General features: G+C 27.7%; 2 protein-coding genes across 2 annotated transcripts; both read left to right on the top strand.

Annotated features, from left to right (window-relative positions):
- The first annotated feature begins 2,367 nt into the window (after positions 1 to 2,367).
- Positions 2,368 to 3,754, top strand: LOC113856089 (putative GEM-like protein 8). The gene is made up of 4 exons (XM_027487757.1): positions 2,368 to 2,538; positions 2,620 to 2,700; positions 3,173 to 3,447; positions 3,538 to 3,754. The coding sequence occupies exons 2-4, from the start codon at positions 2,637 to 2,639 to the stop codon at positions 3,712 to 3,714; spliced, it is 516 nt and encodes a 171-aa protein (XP_027343558.1). The 5' UTR covers positions 2,368 to 2,538; positions 2,620 to 2,636; the 3' UTR covers positions 3,715 to 3,754.
- A 7,179-nt stretch (positions 3,755 to 10,933) lies between these two features.
- Positions 10,934 to 15,386, top strand: LOC113853673 (WD repeat-containing protein 44-like). The gene is made up of 8 exons (XM_027484184.1): positions 10,934 to 11,149; positions 11,294 to 12,564; positions 12,663 to 12,753; positions 12,909 to 13,066; positions 13,164 to 13,215; positions 13,940 to 14,019; positions 14,125 to 14,218; positions 14,528 to 15,386. The coding sequence occupies exons 2-8, from the start codon at positions 11,422 to 11,424 to the stop codon at positions 15,052 to 15,054; spliced, it is 2,145 nt and encodes a 714-aa protein (XP_027339985.1). The 5' UTR covers positions 10,934 to 11,149; positions 11,294 to 11,421; the 3' UTR covers positions 15,055 to 15,386.
- Positions 15,387 to 15,655: the final 269 nt, after the last annotated feature.

Here is a 15,655-nt window from a genome sequence, read left to right as displayed (position 1 = left end):
ATAAGATCCCATTCTTATCAAATCCTCCCATCTTACACTGTATCATCTATCATTGCTCACAGACAAAAGAAAAAGACTTATGGAAAATGTTATTAATTTTTTTTTAATAATGTTATCTATTTTTTTAATCAATCTTAGTCTAAGGCGTTTGTAAAATGAGTAATGATGAATTTAACTTAATCCTTATGATTCAAAATTTTAATCCAATTATTTGTTTGGACTCGAATATAATTCAATCAATAATTGGTAATATATAAGATAGAATCAAATCAATCCAATTTATTAACCCTATATATTAATTTTTAACATTATGTATTGAATGATAAAATCAAATGAATATGAAATTTAACTAAACGTATACTTCTCTGCATATATCTTAAAATAAATAATATCAGTATATAAATATTATCATGTTATGTAAAATGATATAGATTGAGTTAAAGAGTCTCATTATCAATATTTAATTGTTAAAAATTATAAATTTTAAAAAACATGAGACATTAACCTGAGTTGAGATAGTGTGAAGTATAATTTGAATTCGTTTCTAAAATATGTTTGATTCAATATTTAAAACTCAAATTTGTTGAAATTAATTTTAAATCAAGTATAATTATTGAGACGATATAGATATTAAAGACCTACAATCTTAACAAGTCAAATATTGATCTAAATTTTTTACAAGCTTCTAAATCAATTAAATTAATGGAAAGACCCTCAGGTATATGTTTAGCAATTGTTTACTTTAATTTTTAAAATTTTTTACATAAAATTAAAACATAAACTACTCAATCCATTTAGACTAACACGTTGTTTACAGTAAACTTTAACAATTAATAAAAATATTATATTCAATTTAAACTCCTAAAAATAGTATTTAAGTTCAATTAAGTCTATATATATATATTTTTTAAAAAATTTAAGTTTAGTTTGCATTGAACTTGATTAAGTCGAATTAAAAAGTTTCAAATTTATTTTAGACATAAAATTTAAAGTTCAAACCTTTATATTTTTATCAGACTAAGTTTGCCAACTCTATTTTCTTATAATAGAATTATAGCTTATCTTATTTATTTATTTTTATGCAACTCTTGTATCCTACACCAATTTGTATAGTTTTTCAAACATAGTTATTTACTCTTATTTGCAAGAACAAAAATAGTATGAACTTAAATTAAAGTGGAGAAAACAACAATTCTAGTCCATTTCATGCATCTTGTGAGGTAGAATTAGGGATATGAATTGAGCAATTTTAGCAGTGCCTACCATTTATATTTCCTCCCCTCGTACGCGTGAAATGGAACACTGAAAAGAGCCCAAAATTGCAATTCCACGATTGCCCTCATAAAACAGAGGGAAATTAGTAAAATATAAAAATAAATATTGAAATGAAGTTAATGTTAAAATTAATGAAAAAATAGATTTTTTTTATATGTTTAGATGGATTAAAAGTGTGATAGAAAATAATCATGAAGATTAGTAAAATGGTTAAACCTAAGCCAAAAATCTCAAACACTAAACCCTAAAATTAAAAGATTTTATAGTAAAGCTAGTTATTATTTGATAACTTTCTCCGAAATAACTAATTTATAAAGGTTTCGTCTAGAGGGAATTAACGTGTGGGTCATGACCACTGCCTACATTGATCTGGACCATTGGATACGCAATTTTATAAACGAATGAACGAGATTTTGCATGAGTGACTCATAAGGGTTATGACTTATGCAAGTGTACAAACCACATCATTTATAAATTAAATTAAATTTCAACATTTTTTGTTGTTGTTCCAAACATCGTCTTACGTTTCATTTTGGTGTTCTGTTTTTCTATATTTTTAAAGTGTTTTTTGATTGAACGCGTAGATGAACTGTCAATAGCGGTTCTGTGCTCAACTAACCGTCAAATAAAGAATTCATACATAAAAGGATTCAAAAACAAAGAATTTGCCGACCTTTTTTGAATGGAAAAGATGGGAAAGCCAGCTAACTTTTCAATACCATGATTTGCCAAGAAAAACCTGCCACTGGTTTTTGGGATTAAGTCATTATTTATTTTAGAAATTTTTTTAACTTTAGTAAAAATAATAATTTTTTTATTGAAACGATACTATTTATTATTTTAAGAATATAAAAGTATAATAAATAGTATATTTTTTTAATAAACTTTTTTAACTCATGAAACATATATTAAATTTTATAATTTGTAATAAAAATAGCATAAATTAATCATACATTAAAAAAATGGATTAACTTAGTCTCCCAAAGTCAGTTGATTATGCAATAAATATAAAGGCAATCCAAATTTGTCTCTTACGTATGGATGATTCTAATTTCTAAAACAAAGAGATTTATGATATTACCTATTAAAATTGGCCTCCCCATTTTTTTTTTCTTGTAATCTTCCATTGGATAGTTGTTTGCAAGGATAGCGAAAGATTTTGAAGAACAGTTTGCAAATCAGATTCCAGAAAAAGGGTCCATTTTTTAACTCTTCTGGTATCTCTCCACAAACTACAGAGAAGCTCTTCTCTTGCACAAACTTTTGATTGATTCCAGAGTCCAACATCTTCCTGTTACATCACACTACCAATAACACAGTTATTGGTTGTTCTTGTAACTGCATATAAAGAAACAGCAAAGATGGAGCAAAAGGAAGCAACTAGCCGGAAAAGCAGCAGTTTTGCATGCAGGATTCATGAACATGGTAAGTCATCTCTGAAAGATCTCCCTCACATAGTTAAAAGAAGAGTGTGTATTTGGTGGACGTTTTGTAAAATTAATTTTGGATTAACTCAATCCTTTAGAATTGATTTTAATTAAAAGTAAGATTGAAAAGAAGGGTTTGTTTATTTTACAGTTAGAAAATAAATTCTCACACTTAAAAATATGTTGTTCTTGCACGTATCCAATCATATCTAACGGCTTAAATATATTTGTGCTTGAAATTTTTTCTTTTAAAAGTAAGTTCATAATAAAAATTACAATTTATCACATTAACTCAATCGTGAATTTAGAAGCAATATTTATTTTGTCATAGAATTATCAAACAAGGGTTCATATCACATTTACATTTTCAAATTTAATTTTAGAGGCATTCAACTCACATCCAAACATGCTAAGAATTGGACTCAATTGAGCAGTGGATTCATTAAAATATATGGTTTTTGAAATTGCAGTAAAACTAGGTCCTAAACTCTCAGAAACTCTAAAGGGTAAGTTGAGTTTGGGTGCTAGGATTATACAAGAAGGTGGGAGAGGGAACATTTTCAAGCATATTTTTGGGATGCAAGAAGGAGAGCAACTCTTGAAGGCTTCACAGTGCTATTTATACACAACTGCTGGTCCTATTGCTGGAGTTCTCTTTATCTCCACTAAAAAGGTTGCATTTTGCAGTGAAAGGCCAATAACCTTCTCTTCTGCAGCTGGGGAATTGGTCAGGTCACCCTACAAGGTACACATTAATTCCAACATCCAATTATCATTGGTTTTCATTTCTCATCAATTGCATTTTTCTGATATGAAGGTGCATGATATTATGCAGGTTTTGATACCAATAGGAAAGATAAAAGAAGTCAATGAAGGGCAGAATGTGAACAACACAGAACAAAAGTATTTAGAAATAGTTACTCAGGATGCCTCTGAATTTTGGTTTATGGGATTTTTACGGTATGAGAAAGCCTTCAGGAATCTTCAGAAAGCCATTTCCATGTCAATTTAGCTCCCAAAAGAGATTATTAAACATGATTTCTATGATGTTTTGAGACAAACATAATTGTTTGACAAAAGGAAAAGTTCTGTAATGTGAATGAGATTCATAGTTTTTTGTGCTGGGTTGTTGCTTCATCCCTTATGCCTTGGTGATTAAGAACCCATGATTGCCATGCAAAATCAACCACTAATGTTCTTCATCATTTAGCTATAGGTAATGATTGCCCCACGGCTGGGAATCACATGAATTTGAGACTAAATAGAGAATTTCAAAAGGATATAATAATCAACCATTAGTTATACAGTTTGTTAACATTAGTCTTTTAAGCAAAAAATTTATTAGAAAATAAAATATTCATTACTTCAAAAATATTAAAATATTACAAATGTTGTCTTTTTAATAAAAAAAATATATTTCACTTTCTGTTACTTAAAACCAACTAAAATTGATGTTTGACAAACTCCACTCTCACATATGAAATTGCTGACTAACTTTAAAATAAATAAATAAATCTTCATCCAATTCTTATTGCCAGATTTTCAATGTATTACTTGGGAACCAAAATTATTCATGTCATTTGGTACAGAACAAAGGAATATTATCAAAATATACAACGCTGGAATCTCGGTTAGCATAAATAGCAGCTTAAGCAAATGTTTGGATTTCCTTCTATTTTAACTTCACATTGAAAATTTTGGAATATTTAAAGTGTGAAAAGTCTTGCTTTCCTCAAATTCAAATTGGATTTTTCTCATCATACTTACATTACAGTTATGTCATAAAAAAGAAAGGAGAAAATTTAAATGCTGTTTTGCAGTGTTTTAGTATTGTGTACTAGTTAAAGTTAAAATTTCATTTTAAAAAAATATTAGATTTAACTAGAGGTGTAAAATATATCCGCCTTAACTAATGTAGCCCAAACTCATATAAATTAAGGCTAAAATGTTCACATAATTAACTAGATTAGGACTAACTCATGAGTCAACTACCTTTTAAAAAATATAATTTATTAAAAATATTTATTTTTTATTATAGAATTATAAATAATTAAAATTACTTAAAAATATATAAAAAATAAATTTATATAATATTTAATATTTGGGATAAATTATTATTATTAAATAATATTAAATAAAATATAATAATTTATTATCAAATTAAGTTATATATTTATCTAATTTTTATCTGTATTATTAAAAATTATTAAATTATAGTAACATTATTTATACATATAATTTTATAAATAATTTTTTAACATATTATTTTAAAAATTTATTTGGGCATAAATTATAAATTTTTTCACATTTTAATGTTTTTATATTATATTTATTTATTTTTATAAAATTATCTTAAAAATATTGTATATTTAATAAATATTTTTAAAGTCATAATAAAGACACAAAATTGACAATAAAAAATAACATTAGTTAAATTTATTAAATCATCATTTATCAAAATATTTAAACTAATTTATTTAATAAAATTTAATATATTAAAAAGAAATACAATATTATTATCATAAAAATCATATATATATATATATGATATTTAATATTATAAAATTTATGAATGTAAAAAAGTAGTTTATCAATTTAATAAAAATTAATGAATATCTGTAAATTTAAATTTTGACTTATTTTAATTTAATAAAATTTATTTTTAAAATAAAATAACTTAAATTAATAAAAATTTTATTTTTGAAATATATTTTTGAATTAATTTTAAAAAACAATTTAATACAAATGATAAACAAACACTTGTGTTTTTTTAATTAAAAATAATAATATAATATTTATTAATTAATCTCTAAAAAAAGTGTTTATTTATTTTTTTTTATAAAAGTATTTTAAAAACATCATATATTCAATTAATATTTGTAAGACACAAAATTAATAATAAAAATAACGTTAGCTGAATTTGTTAAGTTATCTGTTATAAAAATGTTTAAAATTATTTATTTAAATAAAACTTAATATGTTAAAAAAATAAATACAATAATGTCATTGTAAAAATTATAAATATATGATACTTAATATTGTAAAAATTCATGGATGCAAAAAAGTAATTTATGAACTTTAAAAAATTAATAAATATTTACAAATTTAAAGTTTGTTTGATTTTAATTTGATAAAATTGATAGATTTTATTTTATTTTTTAAAATACTTTTATATTTAAAATATAATTTTTTTATTAATTTAAAATAAAATAATTTAATAAAAATAATAAATAAATAAATAAATACACGTTTTTTATTAAAAAAAATATAATATTTATTAATTACTTTCTAAAAAAATAGATTAACTCATCTCTAATCTTAACATTAATTTTAATCCACTTTTATATATATAGACTTAAGGTCAAAGTAAATTTATTGGCTTAAAAAAAATTAGAATTGTGTAATCGATTATGTGAAATGAGCACCTGAGAACTCTAAGTTTAATGTTAGGAGAGAAATAAGTGAGGTTGCTCTTTAAGCAGAAGACATTTTAATGCTATGAAAACTCATAGCTTTTACTCATAAATAAAGATGGAAAACATAAATTACAAGTGACAAGAATGCATCAAGAGGATCCCCTTGAGTCAACTCAGTTGGTTAAGTTACATGAATAACTACATAACAGGTATCTTTATCAAACAGTAATTAACAACTCTTAATAGGTCTTAGAAAAGGAAACCAGTTTGGCTCCTACAGTTCCCTTTATTTCTCAGCTTGTAAATAAAGGTTAGGCATATGTAAAGTTGCCAAAACCTAAACCTGAGAAAAGCTTAAGCAGCTTAGTTTTCAGATATTGGGGAAAAAAAAAAAAAAACCCTCTTCTTTATTCAATAACGAAGAACATATAGTATAATTCCTCCGTTTCTTATACTTCAACGATTTTAATAATTAATGTTTATTTGATATAGATGATAAATAAGTGAGATGTCAATGAATATAAATGATGAAGAGTATTATAAAAAGTTAAGTAATAGTTTTTTTTATAAAATTTAGAAATACCAATCATTATTTTAATTTTTGTACAAAATCTTAAATGTCAAAGAAAAAATGGGAAGGAATACCTTCTTATTCATTGATTTTGCTGCTTGCCAATGAGGTTAATATTAAAATTTAAGAAGTAAGAAAACAGGGCCATTCACATATTTCCACACAAATAACAGTAATTGAAAAATGCCAGACCCAATTTGGAAGAGAAATAGAAACACTAGTTGATTTCCCTTAAACAGTTATAGGTGGAACCATTAAAGACCTAAATTAATTAGACCAAAATTAGGCCTACAAATTCATCTTCTTCTTTTCTATAACAAGAAAAAAAAAATGAAAATAAAGCATAGAAAACAATAAAAACTGTTATACTAGCATTGGCTCTTCCCTTTGCTTACCTATCACACCACTAATTGTGGCTGGTGATGAAAGAAACTCCAACCTGTCGTTGACTATTATATTTTGTCAGGTCTCAAATTTGTTGGTAATTTAACCAAATGCAGAGATGGGGGTAGGCTTTCCTTTGTCATCACTATAAAAAGGATCTACCCACTGAGTAATGTGCCATTAGCAGTTATATTCCAGAATTTGAACCTTTGTTAAATTAAAAAATCATTGCCAACAAATATTATAGATCTTTATCAATTCGTAGATGTGTTGTTTAATACTTGGTTATGTCTATATGATCCCACATGATTCCATGATGTTTGGTTATGCTGAAGATCGATGTCTAAATCTTTAAATTCATACATATGCCTATAATAACACACACGACTTTATCAAAAGCGTTCTTGCATATATTTATGACTTTATAATCACTCATTTAATATTAATGTTTATATTATTGAGATTATATATAAGTTAACAAGAGTATATTCTTGAAAGGCTTTTGATAAGAGTACTTTATTTGACTGAAGTATAAAGTGATTTTGACCCTTTGAAAGCTAAGAAGAGGGCTGTTTCAGAAAGATTGTGGTGTGCATTGACCGTGGAAAAAAAGCTTTTTCTTGAGCTTAACAAGCTTTCAAGTTAATTCGGATGTTGATCTCAAATGCTATGATGTTCGCAGACAATTAGAACTTAGAAGGCAAATTGCTTCATTGACTGGTAAAAAGACTTGATCGATGAAAAACTTGCCTGACTAAGGACACTATTTTTTTTCAAGTCTGAGAATTTTGCACAGTTTTTTATTATTTGAGAATGATTAATTCAATTATTTGACCAATTACTTATTTTAAAATTGTGAAATGACTTGAGATGTTGGAATTTTATTTTTTGATATTTAGGTGGTCAGCATTTAGAAAAAGGGTTTGTTTGACTCTCTCTATTATAAAATTATGATAAATTACAGTGATTGTTTTTCCTTCTATGTTTATATATATAATCCAATCAATTATAATATAATTGCTCGAGAGTAGTATAGTTTTAAATTTTTTAATTAAAATAATAGCACTTGCTATTCTTATTTTTTATAATTTAAACTATTTGAAAATAATTATACATTCTTTATAATTTAAAATTTCTGTCTTTAATGTATATTTTACATTTCATTTAAACTAATTACACTATTATACAGTTATTGTCTTACCAATGGTTTGATATTAGAATAAGCTCTTCCAATATAACATTTTTTCTATATATAAAAAAAAAAAAGTTAAATAAGTATTATAAATATTATGAGTATATACTAACACTATAACGGATTATTCTACGTTTGTTTTTATACATCTGTTCAAAAAGAAAGAAAGTTACACAGATAAAAACATTAATTTATTTTATTATAATTAATTATTAAATTTATTGATTCACTATTTATTAATGAAAACATTTTAATTCTTTAATTACTCAGATAATATAAATATTTTAAATAAACAAAATAGCATTACTACGAAAATAAAAATTAATATTATTTTAAATTTTTAAATAGATAAATAAATAGAAAAGAGATCATATTAACAAACAATTCTATCAATATAAAATATCAACATATGTTGTTAATGTTAGTATAGGGTTTTAAAAATTTATATTACAATTTTAATTTTTAAAAAGATAATCTTGATACATAATTTTTTAATAAATAATATTTTTAATAGTTACGTATACTTCTTATAGTGAAATATGTATTATTTTATATTTTATATTTCATCTAAATTCTAAGATATCCATGCATTATATGAAATATTTTTATAAATAAAAAACACCCAAATTTTGACTTAACAGCAATTGACTTTTTGTTTGTGGGTAAAATAGCAGTAAAATGTTGTTGAACAGTCCAATTTCTCCTATCTTAAAACAAAGGAATAAACTGCGTTGGCATTGCCATCCAATATCCATTCCAAGTTAAACTTTGACCGCCGCTACCAACATTGCGGGCTTTTGGTAATTTGCCTTTTGCAATCTAAATTTTATTATTTTTCTTATCCGTTGTATAAAAACATTTATCAATTATTTAATCATACCAAATAAGTATTTAGTTAAAAATAATTCATTATTATTTTTTATTTATAATATTTGTACTAAATAAAAAATATTAAATATATTTTGTATTTTTAAATAATAAATATATATACTTTTTATTTTATTTTATTTTATTTTATTAAGCAGTAGAATGATTATTGAAAGAATGAATACAAAATAAATTAAAATATTTTATTTAATATATAATTCACTAATTTAATATTATAGATACTTTTTGAATAAATACTTTTAAATTTTCTTATATTTGATTTTTGTAAATTTCTTAATTATTAAATAAAAAATAAAAATTGTTTGATGTTTATTTTAAGATGATCGTAAAAGTATTATTGAAAAAATAAGTAAAAGATACGACAAACATTTTTGAAATATCTTAATATAAATCTATTATACATTTATTTTTTATTGTAGGATTAATTTTTTATATATGAGATTTGAAAATATATTAAAATATAATTTTTTTAAAATAACGAAAACATAAGGTTGAAAATTTTTGGTACAGGTGACAGAATAACGAAAAAATATATAAAAAAATATAAAAAGTTAAAAATTGCTAGTATTTAAAAAAATAGTTAAAATTTGTTATTAATTGTTTTTTAAAAAATGTATATTTTCATAATTATTTCTAAAACACCGTATTTTTGTAATTTTTAAATTTTTTTCATATAAAAAACACTCTTTTATTATATTTATGAATTGATTATGTATTTTTATAACAATAATTAAAAATTTAATTTTTTTTAACACGTATTTAAAGATACATAATAAAAATTGAATGAATAATATTTTTATTAAAATTATAATATTAAAAAATATCAATATATTAAATTTTATATTTTATAAAATGTTACTATGTATATTTTTATTTATTTGTTGATATACATTAAAAAAAACCATTACACCTAACTAGAGTGCGAAATTGAGTTACATGTGTAAATACAAAAAGGTAAGTTTCTAAAAAAAGGCAGAAAAGATCGTAAAAAAATGTAGTTGCAATAAATTATAATCCAAAACGAAATCTATATTCAGTGTAAAGTACTAAAGACTTAAATTATGTGTTGCCATACAGTGTCTAGACACCCAATATATTTGGGTATTAAAATAATTTAAACTATTTTTATTATATTAATATTATTTAAATAATTTTATATATAAAATAACTAGACACCTAATATAATATATATATATATATATATATATATAGGTGTCTAGTTATTTTAAGTGTTAAAATAGAATTGCCATATGCTTGCAGGATACTCAGTAAATAAAGATTGCGCTCGACCGTCATTCAAGACGGACAGATAAATCCAGTGCCTTTCAAAATATATTAAAAATGATACAATTAATATTTTAAATCAAATTTTGGATTTTTCATAAAGTATATTTAAAAATTAATTATTTTTAATAGTATATATTATGCATATTATTAATCATAATCCAGGTATTACTTTTGGTTTTGATTTTGATAAATAATATTTATTAAGAATAAAAATAGTGAATATTTGTAAAAATTGTTATAGAGAAGGGATTAGAAGGAATAATAATAGTAAGATGGAGGCGAGGAAGGTGGAAAGAAAGTGGAAGCAAAGTATCTGATTCGGAAGAAATGAATGAAATGTTGGTGTTAACACGGAAAGACTCAAAGTAAAAGAAGACTCAGTCAGTCCACTCACAATAACACCAACTTTCCATTCATTTCTTAGATGCGCCCACAACCAGCCAATGCTTTCCCCATTAATAATATATATATATATAAATATTTACTTATTTTTACTTATTAAATACAATAAATATTTATTTCCTTTTTTTTTATTTTTCATTTTAACCTCTTCTCTGCCGTACCAGAAGGCAGAAGTGGTGGGTGTTGGTAGGTATTCCTGTGGATGCACAGTGCAGACTGAACAAACAAACACAACATACAGCGAAGATCTCTATGAATTCAATTCTTTGGATTTCTGGATCAAGCTTCGAACTTGAAGATAACCCAGGTCCCTAACATCGCATCTTTTCCTTACCCTCTTCTCAATTTTCCACGCTTCATATTCAAAATCCATCTTATCTTTCTTTTTTGTGTTATTTCTCCACCTGTGTTTTGTTACTGTTCCTGATTCGTGTTTTTTTCATCCTTGCAGCTGTTTCAGACACCCTTTTCCCCAAAATAGAGTAAAAATCATTCCTTGAGCTGAGACTTGTTTGTTTTTGTTCTTTCTGTGATCTGAGATTGAAGGAATTGGGAAAGAAAGGGTAGGAATAGGAGGATATGGAAGAGGAAGGAGATCAATTCTATGATACCCGTGAGGAATTGTGTTCTGTCTCTGATGGGGGTTCAGATTGTTCAGAATCGGATGAATCTAGTTCTGGTAACGGACATGTTACTAGGTACCAGGTTTGGACAAAACACCTTGAAAGTGTTCACCAGAGACGTCTCAATTTCCTGAGATGGATGGGTTTAGAGTCTGATGGGAATTCAATGAAGGGTGAGGAGTTGGCAGATTCATCTTGTGGAATTGACCGAATCACTGCAACAAGTGGGGCAGTGCTGAGAACTTCTTTTGATGATGAGGGTCTTCCCTCAACCTCAAACCAGATTATGTTGGATTCCTTGTCGAATGAGGCCTCGTGCTCACAAGAAAACCACGATGATTTGCCATGTATGATAAAGAATTTAGATGATGGAACACAGTATATTGTGGATAAACTTGGTCAAGATGGAACTCTTAGTACTCTGCGTGTTTTGGGTTCCAACCAATTGATTAGCTTGGATGAGTTTCAGAGAAATATTGGGTTGTCACCGTTGGTTCGCAGACATTTGCAGAGAGATAATGAAAACACAAGGTTGTTGGGAGTTGCAAAAAGGAAAATGAAGAGAAGTTGGCTAAGGAAACTGGATTCTATTGCTTGTTTTGTTCATAATCGAGGAGCTGATGAAACTAACTGCAAAGACTATGATTCGATGGATAGAAATGGGATCCAGAGAGTTCGAGTACATTCATATAGGAAGCGATTTAAGGAGTTTTCCTCGCTTTACACCGAACAAGAGTTTAAAGCACACAAGGGTGTCATTTTAACAATGAAGTTCAGTCTTGATGGAAAATATCTGGCTAGTGGTGGTGAAGATGCAATTGTGCGTGTGTGGAAGGTGGTTGAGGATGAAAGATCAAGTGAATTGGACATTCTGGACAATGATCCATCAAATATATATTTCAAAATAAATAATTTTTCATGTGTAGCTCCCCTTGATGTAGATAAAGAGAAATTAGTTAAAACGGAGAAGTTGAGGAGATCCTCTGATTCAACCTGTGTGATTATCCCACCAAAGACCTTCCGCATATCAGGGAAACCTTTGCATGAGTTCCAAGGGCACAGTGGAGACATTTTAGACCTCGCTTGGTCCAAAAGAGGGGTTAGTTCCTAGAGAATCAAAAGCTATTCTTCTTTGTCTTTCTATATTCTGCTCTATTCTATTAAATGGAACTTAACTTGTGTTTACGTTTGTTGCAGTTTCTACTGTCATCATCTGTTGATAAGACAGTGCGCCTATGGCATGTAGGAATGGATAGATGTCTTAGAGTTTTCTCCCACAATAATTATGGTGAGCCTCTATTGCCTTATCTTGTTCGTTATGTGTGTTGATAAATGATTTGGACACTGTTGATTGTACTATAATTGTTTTCCTCTTTATTTTTTCTTTTCCCGTATTGTGTTGTTTTGCTAAATAATACCTTGTTACTTTTGCGTTTGATGCAGTGACGTGTGTAAATTTCAATCCCGTCAATGATAATTTTTTCATCAGTGGTTCAATTGATGGAAAAGTACGCATCTGGGAAGTTGTTCACTGCCGGGTTAGTGATTACATTGATATCAGAGAGATAGTCACGGCTGTGTGCTTCCGCCCGGATGGGAAGGTCTGTTTTATTATACATTTAATTTAACTCTAAAACATTGTGGCAGAAAAAAATCGTTTGTTTTGTTCCTAAACTCTTTTTTTACTCTTTCTTCCAGGGCACAATTGTGGGTACCATGGCAGGCAATTGCCGTTTCTATGAAATCATAGGTAGGCACATATTTGGCTCGGTAGATGTTTGGAATTGTGTTAGAATTTTAAGACATTGAGAATCATATACTATAGGATTTTCTTTCCCCCTTTATTTAAAGAGTATTGTAGGTGCTGATTAAATGGCTGAGTGGAAATATATTTAGTTTATTTGTTTGTTGATTCATGTCTGCATTCTATGTGTAGTGTTGAACGACCTGTGGGTTCTTTATGTATACAAGTCTTGCTCCTGTGGATTGGAATTAAGTTTAACTGCTTGTCAGCATACCGAGCAGGGCAATATTACTTTGAGTAGCTCCTTCCTCTAGATCCAATAGTACTTCGAGTAAAGCATGGCCTTTTAAAGGGTTGTCCCTTACCGATATGTTGAGGGATTGGGTAGCTTTACTCCATCAATGTATATGATTCCTTGATGTGTACTTAATCTTCTGTCTTCTTTAAGGAGGATTTCTTATCCTCCTTTCCATCTGTAATATTATTTTCTTCATCTTAATATATTTCTCCTTTTATATAAAAAATAAAATAAAATTATGGAGTTAGACTTCCCAGAGTGACTAGGAGGTAGATGTGCATATGGTCAAATAATGGATTACTTCATTATTTTGATGTTTTATTAAGCTTGTAGTGTAGAATATATCTAAGTTTAAACTATTGATCCCAAAAATGATTATAAGTAGTAGTTTCTAACAATCATTTTTTTATATTTTTACATTCACTTTTGTAGATAATCACCTGCAATTGGATGCTCAAGTGTGTCTACGAGGCAAAAAGAAGACACTAGGGAAGAGGATCACTGGCTTTCAGGTTGGTTATTTCTCCTCCTCTTTTTCTCTTTTGTAATTTTTTTCCGTGCCACCCTTTACATAATTTTTTAATAGTGATCATTAATCTTATATGATATTTTTGCAGTTTTCACCAAGTGACCCTAGCAAACTATTGGTTGCTTCTGCTGATTCACATGTCTGTATACTTTCTGGAGTTGATGTCATCTACAAATTCAAGGGTAGGTTGATATATGCTTTCCTTATCTGAAAAATCTTCGAAGGGCATCTCATCTATGCTTATGCTGCGTCGGATAAGTATTAGAAACACGCATTTAATATATATATATATATATATATATTATGTGTTCCTGCGTGTCCCCTATAGTACCTGCAATGAGTACTTGATATGGACATCTATGGGGTTTTTCAAGTATCTGCTTTTATAATGAATTTCACCTTGAGTTTTCATTTTTATCGTGCAATTATGTACATTTAGGTAAATAAAGTACACTTTGTTTTTAAAACTTGTTCCTCTTCTTTGCCTGCAGGCCCAAGAAGTGCAGGTCAGAATCACGCTTCCTTCACTACCGACGGGAAACATATAGTCTCGGTTAGTGAGGACTCAAATGTGTGTATCTGGAATTACACTGGTCAGGATAGGAGTACTTCCAAAGCAAAGAAGATTTGGTCTTCAGAGAGTTTCCTGTCACACAATGCAGCAATTGCTGTACCTTGGTCCGGCATCGAGTCAATGCCAGGAACGCTTTTGTCTCCATCACTGGGAGAGGATTTGAATCAAAGGTCATCTCTCTCTTCACCTGACTGTTTCTTCTTGACTCGTGGATTTTTGTCAGAGTTAATCCCAAAGGTTTCGGCTACCTGGCCGGAGGAGGCGCTCGTGGACTCGTGTCAAACTGTTGTTTCTCCAACAATGTGTAAATCAGAGTACAAGTTCTTGAGAAGTGCTTGCAAGGGGATGTCTAATTCTCACTTATGGGGCCAAGTAATTGTAACTGCAGGATGGGATGGACACATAAGAGTGTACCAGAATTATGGATTACCCGTTCGTGTTTAAATTAAAACCAAGTTTGAGGTTCATTTGTTGAGCCTTTCTATAGGTAGTAGCTATGCTCCCATAGCATTAGAGGGTTCTTGGATACAATGGAATTTGCTATTATGCAAAGCTCCATCATTTGCAAGTGTAATAGTATAGTAGACAGGGCAATTCTTCAGTAGCTGATTGGGGATTGCCCTCACGTAATAATATTCTTTATACAAAGTCAATATCAATATTATGATTCTTTGATTTTTAAGGACTGTTGGTTGATAGAATGTAAGAAGCATTTTTGCTGATGGTCCTGGTAGAGTTGTAATTCATGATCATGTGTATATACAGAAGATTTTAGTCAACTTTAGTTTATACTAAAGTTTTGTTTACACATCCTGAATGTGGGAAAGTGCATAATGACTCTATTGCCCTATACTTCCTTCAAGTTTGACTGTTGAATTGTTGAAGGGTGAAATGAGTTAATAAAAGGTTAAGGATCTTTGTTTCCGTCTTTGTTTTTGCGGCTCACTGAAAAACTGAATTTCTATTTTAGGACTTGAAAACGTGAATTTTCAAACGCAAAATTATCAAATATGTTGCTATAATTTACAAAATTTCCATTCAATTC

The sequence above is a fragment of the Abrus precatorius genome, unplaced genomic scaffold, assembly GCF_003935025.1.
Source record: "Abrus precatorius isolate BTA unplaced genomic scaffold, Abrus_2018 Scaffold11, whole genome shotgun sequence".
NCBI classification, from domain to species: domain Eukaryota; kingdom Viridiplantae; phylum Streptophyta; class Magnoliopsida; order Fabales; family Fabaceae; genus Abrus; species Abrus precatorius.
Note: the sequence above shows the minus strand (reverse complement) of the source record. Positions and strands in the feature narration are given on the sequence as shown.